Source organism: Pseudomyrmex gracilis, unplaced genomic scaffold (genome assembly GCF_002006095.1).
Source record: "Pseudomyrmex gracilis isolate BER0280 unplaced genomic scaffold, ASM200609v1 scaffold_91, whole genome shotgun sequence".
Taxonomy (NCBI): Eukaryota; Metazoa; Arthropoda; class Insecta; order Hymenoptera; family Formicidae; genus Pseudomyrmex; species Pseudomyrmex gracilis.
The window spans coordinates 151,057-167,973 of NW_018020675.1; the positions used below are offsets into that span (position 1 = coordinate 151,057).

The 16,917-nt window shown below is 38.9% G+C and overlaps 3 protein-coding genes across 5 annotated transcripts; all 3 read right to left on the reverse strand.

Moving 5' to 3' along the window:
• Positions 1-27: 27 nt before the first annotated feature.
• Positions 28-8,352, reverse strand: LOC109855528 (ATP-citrate synthase). 2 transcript variants are annotated; one of them, XM_020429898.1, is made up of 11 exons: positions 5,075-5,244; positions 4,094-4,449; positions 3,753-3,946; positions 3,351-3,661; positions 2,938-3,256; positions 2,417-2,852; positions 1,997-2,322; positions 1,391-1,910; positions 1,005-1,310; positions 485-902; positions 28-400 (listed from the first exon to the last, which is right to left on the reverse strand). In XM_020429898.1, the coding sequence occupies exons 2-11, from the start codon at positions 4,433-4,435 to the stop codon at positions 309-311; spliced, it is 3,264 nt and encodes a 1,087-aa protein (XP_020285487.1). In that variant the 5' UTR covers positions 4,436-4,449; positions 5,075-5,244; the 3' UTR covers positions 28-308. The 2 variants fall into 2 exon arrangements, with proteins under 2 accessions (XP_020285487.1, XP_020285486.1); XM_020429897.1 differs by lacking the exon at positions 5,075-5,244 and adding an exon at positions 7,939-8,352 and having other exon boundaries at positions 29-400.
• Positions 8,353-9,219: 867 nt separating this feature from the next.
• Positions 9,220-11,694, reverse strand: LOC109855530 (serine/threonine-protein kinase 16). The gene is made up of 6 exons (XM_020429902.1): positions 11,460-11,694; positions 11,068-11,302; positions 10,751-10,955; positions 10,514-10,668; positions 10,065-10,199; positions 9,220-9,912 (listed from the first exon to the last, which is right to left on the reverse strand). The coding sequence occupies exons 1-6, from the start codon at positions 11,567-11,569 to the stop codon at positions 9,796-9,798; spliced, it is 957 nt and encodes a 318-aa protein (XP_020285491.1). The 5' UTR covers positions 11,570-11,694; the 3' UTR covers positions 9,220-9,795.
• Positions 11,695-12,742: 1,048 nt separating this feature from the next.
• On the reverse strand, positions 12,743-16,881 carry LOC109855529 (ATP-binding cassette sub-family B member 6, mitochondrial). Of its 2 annotated transcripts, none has more exons than XM_020429900.1 (12): positions 16,793-16,881; positions 16,168-16,578; positions 15,860-16,059; positions 15,605-15,767; positions 15,322-15,533; positions 15,067-15,213; positions 14,708-14,931; positions 14,356-14,636; positions 13,982-14,082; positions 13,565-13,908; positions 13,317-13,474; positions 12,743-13,198 (listed from the first exon to the last, which is right to left on the reverse strand). In XM_020429900.1, exons 2-12 carry the CDS (start codon positions 16,462-16,464, stop codon positions 12,809-12,811), a joined length of 2,517 nt encoding a protein of 838 aa, XP_020285489.1. In that variant the 5' UTR covers positions 16,465-16,578; positions 16,793-16,881; the 3' UTR covers positions 12,743-12,808. The 2 variants fall into 2 exon arrangements, with proteins under 2 accessions (XP_020285489.1, XP_020285490.1); XM_020429901.1 differs by having other exon boundaries at positions 16,797-16,871.
• Positions 16,882-16,917: the final 36 nt, after the last annotated feature.

Below are 16,917 nucleotides of genomic sequence, written 5' to 3' on the forward strand. Positions count from 1 at the left end.
ATATACACATATAATGTATATATATATATATATACATTATATATATATATATATAAGCTACGTGTCTTTTACAAAAATAAACAATGTGCGCTCTCGTACGCGACTCGTAAATAAGCGTACGACAATTGATTGACAAGTGTCGAATAAAGTGTTTTTTTTTTTCCATCATCGATTATCGATGACAAGTCGACGACGTATTTCTCTGTGCATTAACTTATTTATCTTTTGCTCTTAAATTTTATAAGCGATTAAAACTGAATTGTTTTTTTTTTCTTGTTTTCAAATTATACAACACGTTACTTAATAACCTAATTATATTGCTCGGGTAATACGTAAGAAATGTCGTCCCACGGGTGACGATAAAGACCTTGCTTTAACCTTCTTTGGTCCATGTAATGACCTGAAAAACAAGATACGATAGCTTAGAAGTAGATTACGCTCACACGCGTTATCTTCGCGTTATATAAAACATTAACATTCTTACCGATAAATCCTATACTTCGACCGAGGACAAACAGACTATTTATGGCACCTATTTCGATGTACTCCTCCGCTTCTTCCCTCGTGAAACTGCCGCTGTTTCGCAACATATCGACGAAGGCGCAGGCAATTATGCCATCTACATTAAGAATTAAATTAGGCTTCTTGCTGGTCGTTATTTTTTCAACTTCCAAAGCGTATTCGACTAAAGGCTTCGCCGGGAAGTTCTCCAACACGAATTCTTTGATGAGCTTTACGCGCATGTCCGGATTGTTGATCGACTTGATGCGATGACCAATACCCATGATCAGCTGGCCCTTCTTGCGCGTGTTGTTTACAAATTCTTGCGGATGCAAACCAGCGTCGTAGGCCTCGGAAAACATACGAGCCGCGCCGTCCAAGGCACCACCGAAACGATCACCCTATAAACATCGTGAAGTGATATCTTTCAAATTCAAATCGAAAAAAAAAAAAAACATGTGTGTCCTAAAATTGTTTAAGTTCTTATTCGTCGCTTTACTCACAATTGTCAGAAGTCCCGAAACGAGAGAGCTGACTAAATCTTTTCCAGCCCGCGCGCAAACTATGGTATTGTGAGCACCGGAAACAGCCGGACCGTGGTCGGCCGTGAGCATCAGCGACATTTCCAGAAACTTGCAGTACGTTGAGGGCAGGCAACGTTGGAACCACAGAAGCGAAACGACACCGCCAATGCCCACGTTTTGCTTGAGAACTTCGGTAACTGGCATACCAGCGTATAGCAGTTCTTGCCCGCGTTCATCGCAAATCGATGTCATGAATGATGCAGGTTTACGTATCAAACCAAGTTCCTGTTTACGTCACGGAAAATGATAATGAATGAATTTGTACATGTAAAAGATAGAATAATAGATAAGAAAGATGGCTTTACCCTGGCCCAATTGTAGTCCATCGGTACTGTTGGCGGTGGAACTTCGGCCGCCGGAATGATCGTACCATCTTTCACCAGCTGCTCATAAACGGACTGGATGAGGTCACCGAGAGTGTCGAAGCTGTCCGGGACATATGCGCCGGCGGCTTTCAATGCCGCGTTCTTCGCGGAGGCTGTTTCGAGATTGGAATGCGCGATCGAGCCGGCGTGACCAAATTGCACCTCGGAGGTGAACATACTGGCGCAGGTACCGATGCACCAGGCCACTAATGGCTTCGTGATTCGGCCTGTTTTCAGTGCTTCGCACACTTCGTACTCCTCGACACCGCCGACCTCACCCAGCAACACAATCAGTTTTGCGTCCGGATTGTTTTGATAACGTATTATGTGATCCATGAAGGTGGTTCCCGGATATCTATCGCCGCCGATCGCGACACCCTCCAGTACGCCATTGGAAGCTTTGGATATTATGTTGTTCAATTCGTTCGACATGCCACCGGAACGAGATACGTAAGCGATGCTAAAAATACACGACATTTCAACGTTATTGATTAATTCATTTTTGTGGGAACAAATTATCATATAACGAATCCAGCATTATATTACCTGCCAGGTCTGTACAATTTACTGTGCAGAATGTTATCCATCATTCCACCGGTATTTCCAATTTTAAAGCAGCCTGGTTTTACGCCGCCCACAGTCGCAGGTCCGATTATGGTCACATTTTTCTCGTGCGCCGCTAGAATCAACTTTCTGGTCATATTTTCGGGTATGCCTTCCGCGATTATCGCAATTGTTCTGATTTGCGGGAACTGCAACGTTTCCATGGTGCTTTCGTAAGCTGATCTCAAAGAGGCAAACGTGACCATCACGTCCGCGTCCGTATGCTTGGTCATAGCATCTTTCATTTGTTTGTAAACGGGAATGAGAACCTGTTGAGAGAACAGAAACATTATGCATCAGATAATTATGACTTTTTTGTATTCTTTAGTTCTCTCTCTCTCTCTCTTTTTCTTCAAAACTCACCTCCTTATGACCCCAATAAAACTTCTGCTTGTGATCACCAGTAAAAGGATAAACAATTGCGGCGACAGACGGCTCGGATCTTCGACAGACAAAATCAAAATCCAACATACTCTGCACCGCCCTCGTCTGCATGCCCCAAATGATGGCTCGCGTTTTATTGCTAAATAGTTGCTTCTTTCCCGAATCCGCCACATCATTTAGACTTTTCGCTTTAGGCTGCGCCAGCGGCGAACCTACATTATTCTCGGACGGTGTGGATACCGGTCCGACGTCCTGTCCGGAAGGTAAGAGGAAGTTTGCGGTCGAGAATTCTTGAGCCTCTGGATCGGGAATCGGCTTCTTTCCTAACGCCATAGCGCATATGGCCGTCATGTGTGTTTCCGGACCGAATACGTATATGGGAATCGCTAGACGTCTACCAACTTCTCGTATTATTCTATATTTAAAAAATAAGTTTCAATTATATGTATATTTTTTTTTCTGGATAACAGAGTGACTTCAAGATCTTCTTTTTTACTTGCCTCAAACCCTCTTGGTAATTAGGCCCAGCTCTTCGCACAAAAATTCGTATATCGTGCTCCACCAGCTTGGGCTGGTACTCCTGGAGGGCTTTAACGATGCCCTTGAACGTTGCGGCTACATTCGTAAAATTGGCAATTCCTCCTCCTATAATAAGTACTTTTCCCTCGGCGCGCTTCTTCTTCGTCATTAGGCTCAGTATAGTTTTTGCATATTCATAGGTTTGCTGTTCGCTGGGAGCGCCGGAGTATTCGCCGTAATTGGCCAGTTCGTCGGCCGCGCCCAAATCACAAATCGTATCGGAATATATTACCGACGCTCCTAAAAAAAAAAAAACAAACAACATCGATTCGAAATCTTTCGTAAAATGTACCGCGCTCTCACAAAATTGAGAACAAAATTCGCATTTACTGACCACCACCGGCCACCATTGTCCATATGCGGCCTTCCGGATTCAGAATCGTCAGTTTCAAACTGGCGCCAGACTTGGCGTCCAAATCGGCGATGTAGGCCTCTTCCGGATAGGCGTCTCTTCCGAACGGCGGCGGGTACTCGATTTCTCCCCAAATCGGTTTGCATATGAAGTCGGCGGTTGTGTCCAGCTTGGCCGCGAGGTCGAGCACGTAAATCGACGTGTCCGTGACCACCAGTGGATTGATTTCCAAATATGTGAAGTACAGATTAACGTACATCTTGTAAAGAGATTCTATGAATTGAGCGATCATTCTGGAAATAGAGAGAAACAGGTACAACAACACACAAAATAAAAAACATTTTTCACGTCGTCGCGTCCACCGGTCAACTAATCATTATTTACACTTTTTTGTCGTCCACGACATTCGTCAGGAGAGTCTTGATTAGCGTGGACTGATCCGGCAACTGGCCGCCGACGGGTACATCTAATTTTAAAGCCTTAGCATCGACGTCTCCGATATCGACTCCCCCCTGATGATGGAACAATATCGTGTCGGCGTTCCGATGGGAATAGATGCACACGTAAGCTTCTTCTTCCTTTAAAATAAAAAAACGAAAAAAAAAAGTGAATATAAAATATATAATGAGCTTATATCTTGTGCTGCGTCTTATTTATGAGATAAAAAAAAAAAAAAAAAAGACATCTCAAGGAGAAAAACAAAACGAAAGAATTATAATTCTCACCGGTTTGTGCGGTACGAATGGTTCGATGATGAACGTTTTTAATTTTCCAGTTGCTTTGCCGACGCGTTGATCCTTGTTCATGCGTTGCTCGACCCATTTTTGCACCGTGGACAAATCCGCGTTCACCTTAATCAATCCGAGTTTTCCGCGACGTTTGATCAGCTGATCCGGTTTGACGACCAATTTTTCTGTTTTGAGCCACGGATGTTCAGTCGCGATATCGGTCCAATTCGTGTCTTCCGTAACGGGCACGAATCTGCATTTCGCCGCTTTTGTGCCGGCCGGTAGATTGCGATTGATAAGATTTTTTCCGGTTTCCTCCCGAATAGCCTTTGCTGACATTTTATTTTAAATTTCTGCGAAAAACACAAAGAAGATTGAACAAAACATACATCAGACTTGGCTCGTCGAAAAGAAATCGATTATTATCGCGCGGTCTTGCTTTTCATTACGCAAATGAAACCCTTTATTTAAACTTTAGATTATCAACGCAATAGATATCTTTAATTAACATTCTCGTAATTAATTAACATTCTCATGTCTCGTAAAACGCGCTTTCATATTTTAGCGCAACTATATTTCGTGACAAAATAATGATTTCCGAAGATTAAATTATCGCATCTTCTTCGCTTTCTTGCGTAATTAACTGCAACCACGTGATTATTGTTGGAACACTAATCGCTCTTCTTCTTTCGCATGGGAGAGATATACACTCGGATCATATCAATATCGTTTTTGTTTTTTTGTTTTTTTACTTAACGCGATTAGCATATAATGTATAACGCGTGATCCATTTATCGGTGTGGAATAAATAGCTTTTTACTCTGCATATCGGTAAAGACGGCTAACAATAAGTCAATTAAGAACTAACTTGTAGGCATAATCAGAGAGATACCGCGCGATAATTTATATAAATTTATTAATCTCGTAACATTGAATTTTTGATAGAGAACTTAACTGAAACAACAAAAACTAACTCACCTATGTGCGACAATAGTGTGTTGCTTGTCGAATTTTTTTTTTTTTTTTTTTTTTTGTTATCTTAAGAATTTCGAACGAGTGTGAATATTGACGTTCCGACAACCTCCGAAATGAGGCGGAAAACTCGCGCTGCTCACGCTGTCGCTCGCCGCGGCTAACTGAGCCTTCAATGTGGCACCACGGCGATATATATCTATCCGTATACCCGCCATGTCTCGCGATATCGCGAGATAGGATCGTACGATTTTACGAAGACTTTTTTTTCGGGGAACGAAGTCTCCGTTCTCTCGTCTTCTCTAATCTATCTCACGTACAACGTGCGTGCACGTTCTCTGACGATGGATGCGGTTGGTCTCGCGACGCGACAAGGGCGAAGCGGTGAACAAAAATCTCGCTGTAACCGTCTTCGTTCTGATCCGTCGTGGAGTAAGAATCCATCTCGCTGTCGTCAGCGTGAAAAAAAAAAAAAAAACTACTCCTACTACTGACAATAAAAAAAAAACCGCGAACGATGTGAATCCCAATTCCAAAATCTACGTTTAATGAACATCCTCGACGCAAAGTTACGTTGTTATGTTATTATAAATTACGTGATACGTCTCTTTCTCTCTCTTTTTATATTTTAAAAAACAAAATGCACGTGTAATTTTTATTTTTTGTGTCAATATAATTTTAAATGTCATTAAAAATTTTTACATATTAAAGAACCAACATGTAAAACGTTAACGCTCATCGTCGGTCTTGTGTCAACGAGTTGAATTTAAAATTCTGAAAGCTTCCTCATATAGTTAGGGGACGCGGAATCTCGCGTTAGAGAGATTTCTCGAAGATCAATCCTCGAGAGAAATTACTTCGCAATCAACTCGTACACGTTAGTCTACATACATAGTACTATTATCTTATTTAAACGAATTCAGTATAGATCGTGATTATATTCTCCTATACTAGTTGTGCGTAAACAAAATAATGATATTCGCATACGATTATCAGATAACTGTTTTTCATACATTTTTTTTTTTTCCAAGCACGCGGACACGAGCTTACGTAAGATTTTATATTGTAAACTACACGGAAAGGCCAAGTTTTACGTAGCGAGGTAAGAAATAAAATGTCTGATCAGCATAATGTGTGCGATCAGAAATAAAATATCAATCGTTACTAACGGCTTTGTCCGTCAGATAGAGATTTTTTTGCATCTGTTTTTTTTTCTTTTTATCGTTTTCTCGCGTAAAAAATGTTAAAACTTCGTTTCACCCCGGTTGGCGATCCGAATAACTACTCGCTTTCTTTCACACACATGTATATTCATATTAGGCGAAGTGAAAGTTTTTCCGCTCGCGAGAGTGTGCGTTTCGAATTCTCTGCGTCTAATTTCTTCCTGAAAAGACAAGACGACGTAAGTAACGAACGGGACAATCAATAAATTTATTTAAAACGCGATTTGAGAAACAAAAAACAAAAAAACAAAAAAAAACAAAACAAAAAAACTTGTCAGTTACGATCGACAAAAAGTTCTATTTTGATCTATTTGTGATTTTTCACGCTACATTCAAACACTCCTCCGAGTATAAGTTTCGTTAGTCGAACATGTGCTCCTCGTTCTTTGAGAAAATTACAATACAACTTCATTGATACTATTCGAATCTGACTACCAAATCGAGCAAGACTGACATTCAAATACTTTGAGAGTGACGTTGTTCTGTTTTTTTTTTCTTTCTTTTTTTTTTTTTTTAAATATCCTTTCAATCCAAAATGTACACGCTGATCTCAATATGTTTTCGCATGCAAATTCTCTTTAAATGTCACTATCAGCTTCTTTTCAGTCGTTTTAAAAGAAAACGACTGAAAGAAGAGAGATCGTTGCTAAAGATAGAAGGAACGTTCATTGTTAGTGTCACGCCTCGGTTTTGCAAGCAAGTTTTTGATCGATTGAATTACAACTCGCTGCAACACAATAGCGCATTTATTTTGTTGCTTTTTTTTTTACCGATTCTTTTTTCTTTTTCGTTAAAAAAAAATTTGTTCTCTCGATGATTTGTTTTCTCGCGAAAACGCACGTCGTCGCGAAAAGTTTTCAGACGAATCTTCGCCAGATGTTTATTGCGATTCAATATTGCTATACCGGTATTGATCATATTTTTGTATTATTGCTAATTGTTGTCTCCCTCACTTGAGACTCTCTTGAGATTCTTGTTTTCCTGCTGTTACGCGAGAACATTGAAGGTAAAGCGATTTGCCTCAACGAGCAGAAATTGCAGAAAATTTCTTGTTACACTTGAAGAAAAAAAAACTCCATTGAAAAATACAATTGCGAGATAAGAAATTGTTCTTATCAAGTTATTCAACAATTAAAAAAAAAAAAAAATCTGACAAGTGAAATATATGCGGAAACAATTATAAATGTTTTTCTGCTCGTGTTGTTATACGTGTACACCGATATGCAGAAATAATTCTCCTTGCAGATGTGATTTGAACGACGAGCGCGGGCGACAATTTTCGGACGTTCGATTCTCTTCCCGTCCAGCGTTCCCTCGAGCGCGATACGTGCAAATATACGTTCTCTATCGTGTTACATATACACACGTACACACACGATTGTGCGAGAGACACCATGCTCGGGTGATAATAGAAAAAGCGTATCGCCACACATCAGGTGATCGTGCGGGCGGTGCGGATTCTTGCGAAGCGTTCCAAGTGCGCGCGCGGTGAAAGGTCCGCGCGCTACGAGAGATTCGTTACTGCGAAATGTGAAAGAGGTTAAAAGGGTTAGAGGCCCGGGAAATGGAAGTGCGCTCGGCGACGCGATCGATTGCAACAAAGCGTGCCGGTTGTCGATTGTTCGTCGCGATTGTCACTTTACTTACTGGATTTAAAACACAGACAACACACTGCCTACGTGACCGTGTTGTGTGTCACGTTGTGATGCCGTTTGTTTGACAGAGAAAGTAAGACCGTGAAAATCAGGAGCGACGCGAACACACGTCCACCCGCTCGCACTGTTGCAAGAAGAATACTGGAAATTCCGGCGCCGACCGCGCCGCGAGTGTTGCCACTACAAAACGCTGAAAACGCTGAAAAACCTTCGGCAGAGATTTTTTGTTTTCCGCGATGCGATCAGATACCGGATTTACTGACAAATTACTCGCCTCGAGTCGCGTCGATTTCGACAGCCGAGAGAGACGATCGCCGCGCAGAGCCGAGGCCAAAATTCAAGATAAAAGAGAGAGAACGACGAGAGACGTGATCTCACTCGAGGCTCTCGATTTCCGGGAAATATATCGAATTTCGTGGCTCTTACGTTGGCTACACTTGATCGCCATTACGCAGCCTCTCTCACTCGCCGCTGCGTGACGTCATGAGAAACGTCATATCGAACGATCTTTGTTATCACATACCGCCAAACTTTCTGGTCAGAAATGTCCGTATCGATGTTTGAAGTCTATTTTAGGTCAAAACCGCGGAACTACCGCGGTTCTTTCTCTTTCACCGGTCCAGCTTCATCACTCTGAACACAACGGTGGAAAAAATAAAAAAGACCGACATGCATAATAAATATATTAATTAATAAAAACAATAGTTATATATGTATATAATATACAATACAGTATATTATACAAATTATTAAAATAGCATACAGAAAAATGCACATACGATGCGTTAAATTATTCTTTTTTTTTTAAAACGTAAAATATTTTTCGCATAAATATTTCTCCTGGAACCGCACGTTTCATTCAAATGTTTTTCATATATATAAACATATATATGTGAGAGAGAGAGAGAGAGAGAGAAAGAAAGAAAGAAAGAAAGAAAGAGACAGAGATTATGGCCTAGTTTACACCGTACATCTTTTTGGTACGCGAATCAAATAAAATTTGTTTTCCAATATATAATTTTGGTGTTTACATCATTATAAATGTGTTTGATACGCGTATCATTTTGATACGACGCGCGTGAAGAAGATCGTGTATCGTACCAGTTTAATATGACAACGTTTACACTATTGAGACCAGGCCGATCTATAATACGAATATATCACTTAATAACCCGTATTAAGCGATCGGTTAAAACTAGGCCGCTTATATATACGCGTACTAGTTTTCTCATATGAATATTTGTTTATGTAGTAAAATATCATATTTTTTTTAGTTAAACATGTGTTTTTGCTTATCTCTTTCATTTCACGCGACAAATATATATTCATAGTTCCACGTGCCTGAGGAATGTACTTTGATCTTTAGAATGTGTTTTCAGCGTCTCCGCGAATAAACGAACACACAATATTTCAATATTTTAATTTCCGGATTTTCTTGACCAATCCTCTTTTCGACTTGGTTCGTTCAAACAAAAATTCATCGAGTCATCAACAATCTCTTCCTCTGTGCGCACGATGTATAAACGATCCTATCGCCGTATTGCTTTTTAAAAATTACGTGTGTACAAATCAACATTCATTTATTTCTCTCGTATATTCATTTTGTTAAAACCCAACTTTTAGCCATCTTTTTGCTTAGTAATACACAGCGAGTTAAACATGCAAAGGAAAACAGTGCACCTTTGGATTTGACATTTAAATTTGTTTTCTTTTTAAAATCGTCATAATTTAATCATACGTCATTATTTTTTTTTCACTGTTTATTCACGTGACTCCTTGTCTTATGCAATATGCGTCAGTTATCAAAATATCATCGTATAATATATTAACGCGGTAATATATTAATATATTACACTCTGCCTTCCACTTTGGCAATGGCATCGTGAATGCTCTCTATTACACTGTATATGTAAGGACGTTCCATTGGATTGACTTTAAGTATTGACAGAATTAAATTCTGCATATCCTGAAAGAAAGAATAAGAGCTTCTTAAACCGTACGCACTTATTGTGTACATATATATATATATATATATATATATATATATATACATTCGCGCGCGCGCGCGCGCACACATTATTATATTTACACGTCAAAGCTACAGATTTATGTCAATACCTCGCTGTACGGTGCATTTTCTGGAAACGTTATATGTGCACTCATCACGGCAAGTGCCACGCTGTCACCACGTTCGTGAACAATATCAAAAGGAGATTTAAAGTAACACAATGCGTACAATATGCATCCCAACGACTGCGAAAGAAGAAGCGGAGATGCAATTACACTCGGAATTATACACATGGAGCGAAAGATGTACAGATAAGTGCACCGTATCATGCGGTTCCAGGGGAAGTATTTATCGGAAATTTCTCTTACGGCTGTTTTCTCACTACCGCGCGCCGTTTCTCCCTCGATCTCGGATCGCTGGCGAAGACCGAAGAAGAACGGCGCGCGGTAATGAGGAACAGCCGGAAATGTTCGAGAAATGTACTTCCCCTGGAACAGCGCGATACACACGGTGCACTCCTCTGTACTAGAGAAAAAATGGAGATGGCACAGCGTCTCACCCAGATGTCTGTTCGTTCATCGACCATGCAATAACTTTCAACATTGAATAATTCCGGTGCTCTGTAAACCATGGAGCATCTTTCAGCAGCCAAATCCTGCAAATTCCGTGCCGCTTGAGTGCCGCACACTTGAACTCTGGCAGGCGCCACAGAACCTAAGCGATTGATCGATAATTTAATAATGATATGAAATACATAACACGTAAAAAAAATTTGTAATTGGACAGCGAAATGTACCCAAGTCCATGATAATAGGAGTCCTGTCATCGCTAAGTACTATATTCGCGGTTTTTAGATCCCTGTGAGCAAGAGGTTGTGGTTTAGCTTCGTGAAATGTCTTTACACCTTCGCAAATCTGTAGAAAAATATGAAGAATATCTCCAGGGCTCATGTAATCTCCTTTCTTCGCTCGTTGTTCCAGCTCGTCCGCTAAGGTTCCTCTCTGAAATCATGTCAACAATGTCAGATTGTCTAAAAAAAAAAAAAAAAAAAAAACCCCATTGCAAACACTTTGCATCTTTGATTTGTCCTTTTAACAGAGTCTTCGTACTCACGTGATAATACGGTAAGACGATCAGCACCTCACTGGTTGTATTGACAATAGGATCCGCCATGCCCTCGCAAGACGAATCTATACACTTTATGACATTCGGATGCTTTATCTGCTTGTAATATTCTACCTCCTTCAACGCCGCCTGTTGATCCTCCGGTCCGTGACAAACGAGCTTCTTAATGGCATATTTTTTGTGCGTGCTGACATCCTCGACCAAGAGTACAGTACTGAATCCTCTAAACAATTGATAAAAAAAAAACCATATAAATTTTATGTTTTCACAAAAGGTAATTTCTAAATCTTTTACCTATATACAAATCGAAATTTCGTCACACTCTGTCCATAAAGAAAAATTGTAATGTGTAAAGCGTTTGTTTCGTAAAAACAACTTGCCCTTCTCCGAGATGTTCGCGGACCCTGTACTTCCTCGAGTTCACCGTGATCGTTTCTTTGGCGCAAATGCAACCCATTCGAAAAATTATGCTCAGACCTAGGCTATTCATTTTCGTTGTTGCTTATCATCGCGATAACAACGAGTATTGTTATACTAAGGATTATCTCATTACCGTCATTTCGATCACACGTCGCGACTCACGACGATTTGTGTATTTAGGTTAGAGGTTAAAACCCCTCACGCGGCGTGTCAATCGTGTTTTAACTGTCATGTCGTAATACGTATAAAAAAAACTGCAATTAACAAAATGCAACGCGTATCAAATTTAATCGATCAATATCAGTTCATATAAAATCCTCACGGCTCTTTCTTCCCAAAATTCTCGCTAATAAATATTCTGCGCACATGTTTGTACAAATGTGACCGAGAGTACACACGTATCGACGATATCAAATTTATAAATTTATATAAATTTTTGTTTATAAAAACAATATATATATATATATAATTCAAAACAAGATTCGGATAAAATATCGAACATGGAACGAGGATGCGCAAAAACATTCAAGGTACAGAACTCACAATTGGATTCTTGTAAGGAACTAAATTTTTTTAAATAACAATTAAACTTTTGTGCTAAAGAAATGTACATCTGAATCTTTGACATGTAGGTCACTTACAAAAGTAATATGTTTAGGTTGATGTTAAAAAGTGTGTGTATAACTATATTTAGATACTGTACATGATAACGTGGGCTGTGATTGCGAGCTATTATTACGGATGGGGTGCTAACGAGCCAAGCGTCCCTATCGCGTTCGTCGACGAATCCGGTTGGAGTCCAGACGGAATTCTGGCGAAAGAAGTGAGACGGGAATGACGAGAGAAAAATCAAAGATTGAATATACACATAAAACAATTTTATTATTACATTAAATTTCCCACTTCTGTACCCGTTAAAAATCACATCCAATCCACCATCACAATGCATAATTTAATTTAATTATACAATTCGCACAATTAAAATCTATTGCATGTTTATCTCTTTACGAGAGAACAAATAGACAGACGATTTCTTTCCAGTTCTTCAACTACACACACACACACACACACTCTCTCTCTCTCTCTTTCCGTATTGTTCCTCAATAACATATACATTTTGTTCATAAATATGCAACTTGTTATAATTTAGACAGGGGTTCAAAAATCATAAATATATAAAAAACTAATTATTTAATTGCAACAATCGTACTCTTCTCTCTAATACTATATATATATATATATATTTTTTTTTTTTTTTTAACAAAATAAAAATCTCTATCATTCTCTTTTCTTTTTTTATTGTTAATAATTAGGACGTAACGTGGTTTCCATTCGACAGAGAACTCTCGTCGAGATGATTGTTCTCCTGATCGTTTTGTAGCTGCGCTTGCCACATGGCGCTGTAAACACCACCGTGCGAAATCAGTTCCTCGTGTTTGCCTCTTTCGACAATCTCGCCGTCCTTCAGAACGAGTATCTCGTCCGCGTGAATTATCGTCGACAATCTGTGCGCGATGATGATCGTAGTTCGTCCGGCGCAAACTCTGGTCAAAGCCGCCTGTATATTACGCTCCGTTTGCGTGTCTAACGCGCTCGTAGCTTCGTCCAGCAGAACGATTCTCGGCGCTTTCAGAATGGTGCGCGCGATCGCGACGCGTTGCTTCTCACCGCCGCTCAGTCTCAGTCCTCTCTCGCCAACCTGAAAGTGAGCGAGAAAAATTAAAAAAAAAAAAACAAACAAAATAATGTATAAATAAAAACAAAAACAAATGCGGAGAAACGCACAACATCTGTGCGCGTCGTTCAAACAAACAAACCTGCGTCTCGTAGCCGTTCGGAAACGTGAGAATTCTATCGTGAATGTCCGCGTACTTCGCGGCGGCTATCACATCCGCTTCCGGCGCATCGATACGGCCGTATTGGATGTTATACTTTATAGTATTGTTGAATAAAACTGTGTCTTGCGGCACGACACCTAGATTTTTTGGAAAAATCAATAATTCGAGAAATAAAATTTATGGATTGATCAACAACGACGACGAGAGCGTCAGGAAGTATGGCATACCTATAGCGTTTCTGAGTGACTCCTGGGTGACGGTCTTCACGTTTTGTCCGTCGATTAAAATCGCACCTTGTTCCACGTCGTAGAAGCGGAAGAGCAATCGCATTATGGTGCTCTTTCCGGCACCAGACGGGCCGACTAACGCGACCGTCTTTCCCGCGGATACGGTAAAACTCACGTTTTTCAGCACGGCTTTATCGGCGTTGTAATTAAACGACACGTTCATGAATTCAACTTGTCCACGCTTTACGTCAATCGGTCTGGCTCCGGGTGCGTCTATCACTTCTTGCTCTTCCCTCAGCAATTCGAACATGTTTTCCATATCGACGAAATTCTTTTGGATTGCTCTGTAACAAATAAATAAATAAAATAATTAAATCGTACATTGTAACAGATGTTTATACAATTTTTATTCATTACCTGTAATAAGTTCCGAACCAATTGAGCGGCACATAAAGTTGCGTTATGTAACTGGCGAACAAGACGTAGTCACCGATTGTCAAACCTTCGTGATTAACGACCTAAAATAAACAATAATTTTATCAAATTAATTCAAAGGCCGATACGAGCAATAAAATACAGGATGACAGCGTATAAACAAATTTTTGTTTATACGCTGTCATCCTGTATTTTATTGCTCGTATCGGCCTTTGAATTAATTTGAACTTTTCACGAGCGATTGATTGATTAATAATTTTATCTTTCACATTTATCTTTTTTATCGTGTTTTTTTAATTAAAAGATATATTATAAGTGCAGTTTATTTGCAAGCCTATTTGCGCGAATATACTGACCATATATAGACACAGTAACGAGCCGGATAATAAACCAGCGGAGACAATGATGTTTTGAAGAGTGTTCAAGATGTTCAACGTCACCATCGATTTCCATTCTTTTATCTGATAGTCCAGTATCGCTTTTCTGTAGCAATCAACTTCGTACGCTTCGGCGCCGTAATACTTTACCGTTTCAAAGTTGAGTAAACTGTCGACGCTGCGTGCTTTCTGAGCGTTGTCCGCCAAATTCATTTGTCTTTGGAACTTTGTGCGCCATTCCGTGACCATGATCGTTGCAACTGAAAGATAGAGTCAATGAGACGGAAGTGCGTGAACTGGCGCTTGTTATTAACGTTATTGCTATGCTTACTGATGTAGAGAACCATAGTTGTAAAGACAATGAGACCGAACCACTTGTTAAACACACTGATGAAGAAAATAACGGCTATGATAATGTCAACAATAGTTGGCAAAATTGAGAAGAGAATATAATTGAGCAAATTATTGATCGAGTCTGTACCGCGGTCCATGACTCTCAATACTTCGCCTGTTTTTCTACCTAGATGCCAGCTCAAGCTTAGTCCGTGTAAATGTCTAAAATAAGATGTATATTATTTAATAAATACGTTTAAAAAAAAGAAAAAAAAAAAAGTTTGGTTTCTCTTATTTTTAAGAGAAATTTTCAATTCAAATAACTTTTTAAAGTAACATAAAATAAATTTAACTCACCTGAATAGCTCTACTTCCACTTCACGAGTCGTATATTGTTGAATACGAATCCAGAGAAAAGATCTCAGATTATTCAACACACCCATACCTCCGGTACCACCGCCTTGTAGAAACTTAAATGCTACAAATATCAATACTATATCCCATCTGTAATAAAAAGTAATAACAACTTAATTAATCGAAGGATTGTGAAAGTAACAAGATTGCTAACTACCTTGTCGCTAGAAAGAAATCAGATTAGAGCTCATTACACACCTAAATTGCACAGGCTCGATCGAAACGCTATCCACGATCTTTTTATTGTAAATTGGTACGTAAACATTGATCAAACGTCCAGCCACAAGCAATATAAAACAAAATATCACCCTAAATTGAAGCAATATATCGGTTTTTGGCCAAAGAAACGGTGCTAAAGTTTTAATCTTGTACCACAGGTTTGTCCATGTGGAAGCATTATCAGTAGGTCTCTGCAAATAAATTTGTGTTAATATTTCTTTGCACAATATTGTTCATTACAAAACATACAACTGCATCTTACACTTCGATAATATTGTGATTGTCTAAATGATCCATCGATAAGCACATGATAATCAGAGTCAGGATTACCAGCAATGCCAGGAGCTTTTAATCCAAGAGCAAAGATTAATAGATTGTTAACATAGCGCAAAACAAACAGAGCCATTTCAATCTGATCTGTCAAACTGTAAAAAGATTAAAAAATCAATTTTTTACATTTTCATTTTGCTTTTATATAAAATAAATCTCATCTCTTCTTTCCTTCAATATTACTTACGAATTCAGATGGAACCACCATTCAAGCTTTCCAATGTTAATAAAAACAAGATTTTCAGCAGCAAATGCTAATGTCCAAAAAGCTAGAAGCACTAATCCATGACCATTTGGTGGTACACTTGGTAGTCTTTTATGTCTTTCAACTTTTAGGATGTAAACTGAATATGGATAAACAATTACTGTTGATGCAGTTACTAATATCTGTATAAAAATAGAAAAAAAAATTGATGAGTTGACAATCATCAAAGAAATAGAATATAAATCTATAAATGCTACAAATAGATAAAATAAATCACCAATATATCTCACCATATATCCGTAGATCATTCCATCATCCAAAACTGTGGCTTGTAAAATTATCCTTAACACACTTAAGAAGGGAACAAAGTATAACACAAACTTTTGCAAGGTATACAACTTGCTCTTTGGCAATATATTCTCATCAACTTCTGTGCCATACTTGCGATATGCCCAAAGTTGTATAGATCCGAATACAATTAAATACAAAGAAATTATACTAGTGGAAATGGTATCCATAAAACATTTAGACACGCCATGGTCTGTCCAAATGTCATTGAAAGTTATATTTGGAGGACAATATCTCATTGTGTTATATCTATGTATGTATCTTGACAAGCTCGAAGTACTTAATTATTTCGTGTTATATCACCTTGACATTCCTATCTTTTCTGCTTTCCACTTTCAACTTCTTGAAAAATTCTGTAATTCGATATACAAAATGATAAAAGAGATTAGCACTATCAAGTTTGCATCAATGTGTGATTCCGTTAGATGACATGAATGATTGTTCACGCACTCTTTAAAGAATACTACGTAATGATTTGTTTTACAGAAATATATGTTAGTAATATTAAAAATTGAAACAAATGTATGTAAAAATTTGTATCGTCATCACAAATTGACATATACATACATACAATGACCTACGGCCGGTTTCTGCGACGGCTTCCAAACCGCTCTCCGTCTCTCGCGCATGTGTGAGTGACAAACAAATGATACGAAGAACGCAGTAATACCATCATGGCAAAAAGAACTAAA

Bases quoted from the DNA above. Each gene is read 5' to 3' on its own strand.
- LOC109855529 (XM_020429900.1), bottom strand. From the start codon at position 16,464: ATGAGATATTGTCCTCCAAATATAACTTTCAATGACATTTGGACAGAC. The intron at 15,768-15,859 runs GTAAGTAATATT...ATCTTTTTACAG, and splicing joins TGGTGGTTCCATCTGAATTC to TTTGACAGATCAGATTGAAA. The intron at 14,083-14,355 runs GTCAGTATATTC...TGTTTATTTTAG, and splicing joins CGTTACTGTGTCTATATATG to GTCGTTAATCACGAAGGTTT.
- LOC109855528 (XM_020429898.1), bottom strand. From the start codon at position 4,435: ATGTCAGCAAAGGCTATTCGGGAGGAAACCGGAAAAAATCTTATCAAT. The intron at 3,662-3,752 runs GTAAATAATGAT...CTCTATTTCCAG, and splicing joins GTCGTGGACGACAAAAAAGT to AATGATCGCTCAATTCATAG. The intron at 401-484 runs GTAAGAATGTTA...CTTGTTTTTCAG, and splicing joins TCGAAGTATAGGATTTATCG to GTCATTACATGGACCAAAGA.
- LOC109855530 (XM_020429902.1), bottom strand. From the start codon at position 11,569: ATGAATAGCCTAGGTCTGAGCATAATTTTTCGAATGGGTTGCATTTGC. The intron at 11,303-11,459 runs GCAAGTTGTTTT...TCAATTGTTTAG, and splicing joins CGCGAACATCTCGGAGAAGG to AGGATTCAGTACTGTACTCT. The intron at 9,913-10,064 runs GTATTGACATAA...TCTTTCTTTCAG, and splicing joins AAAATGCACCGTACAGCGAG to GATATGCAGAATTTAATTCT.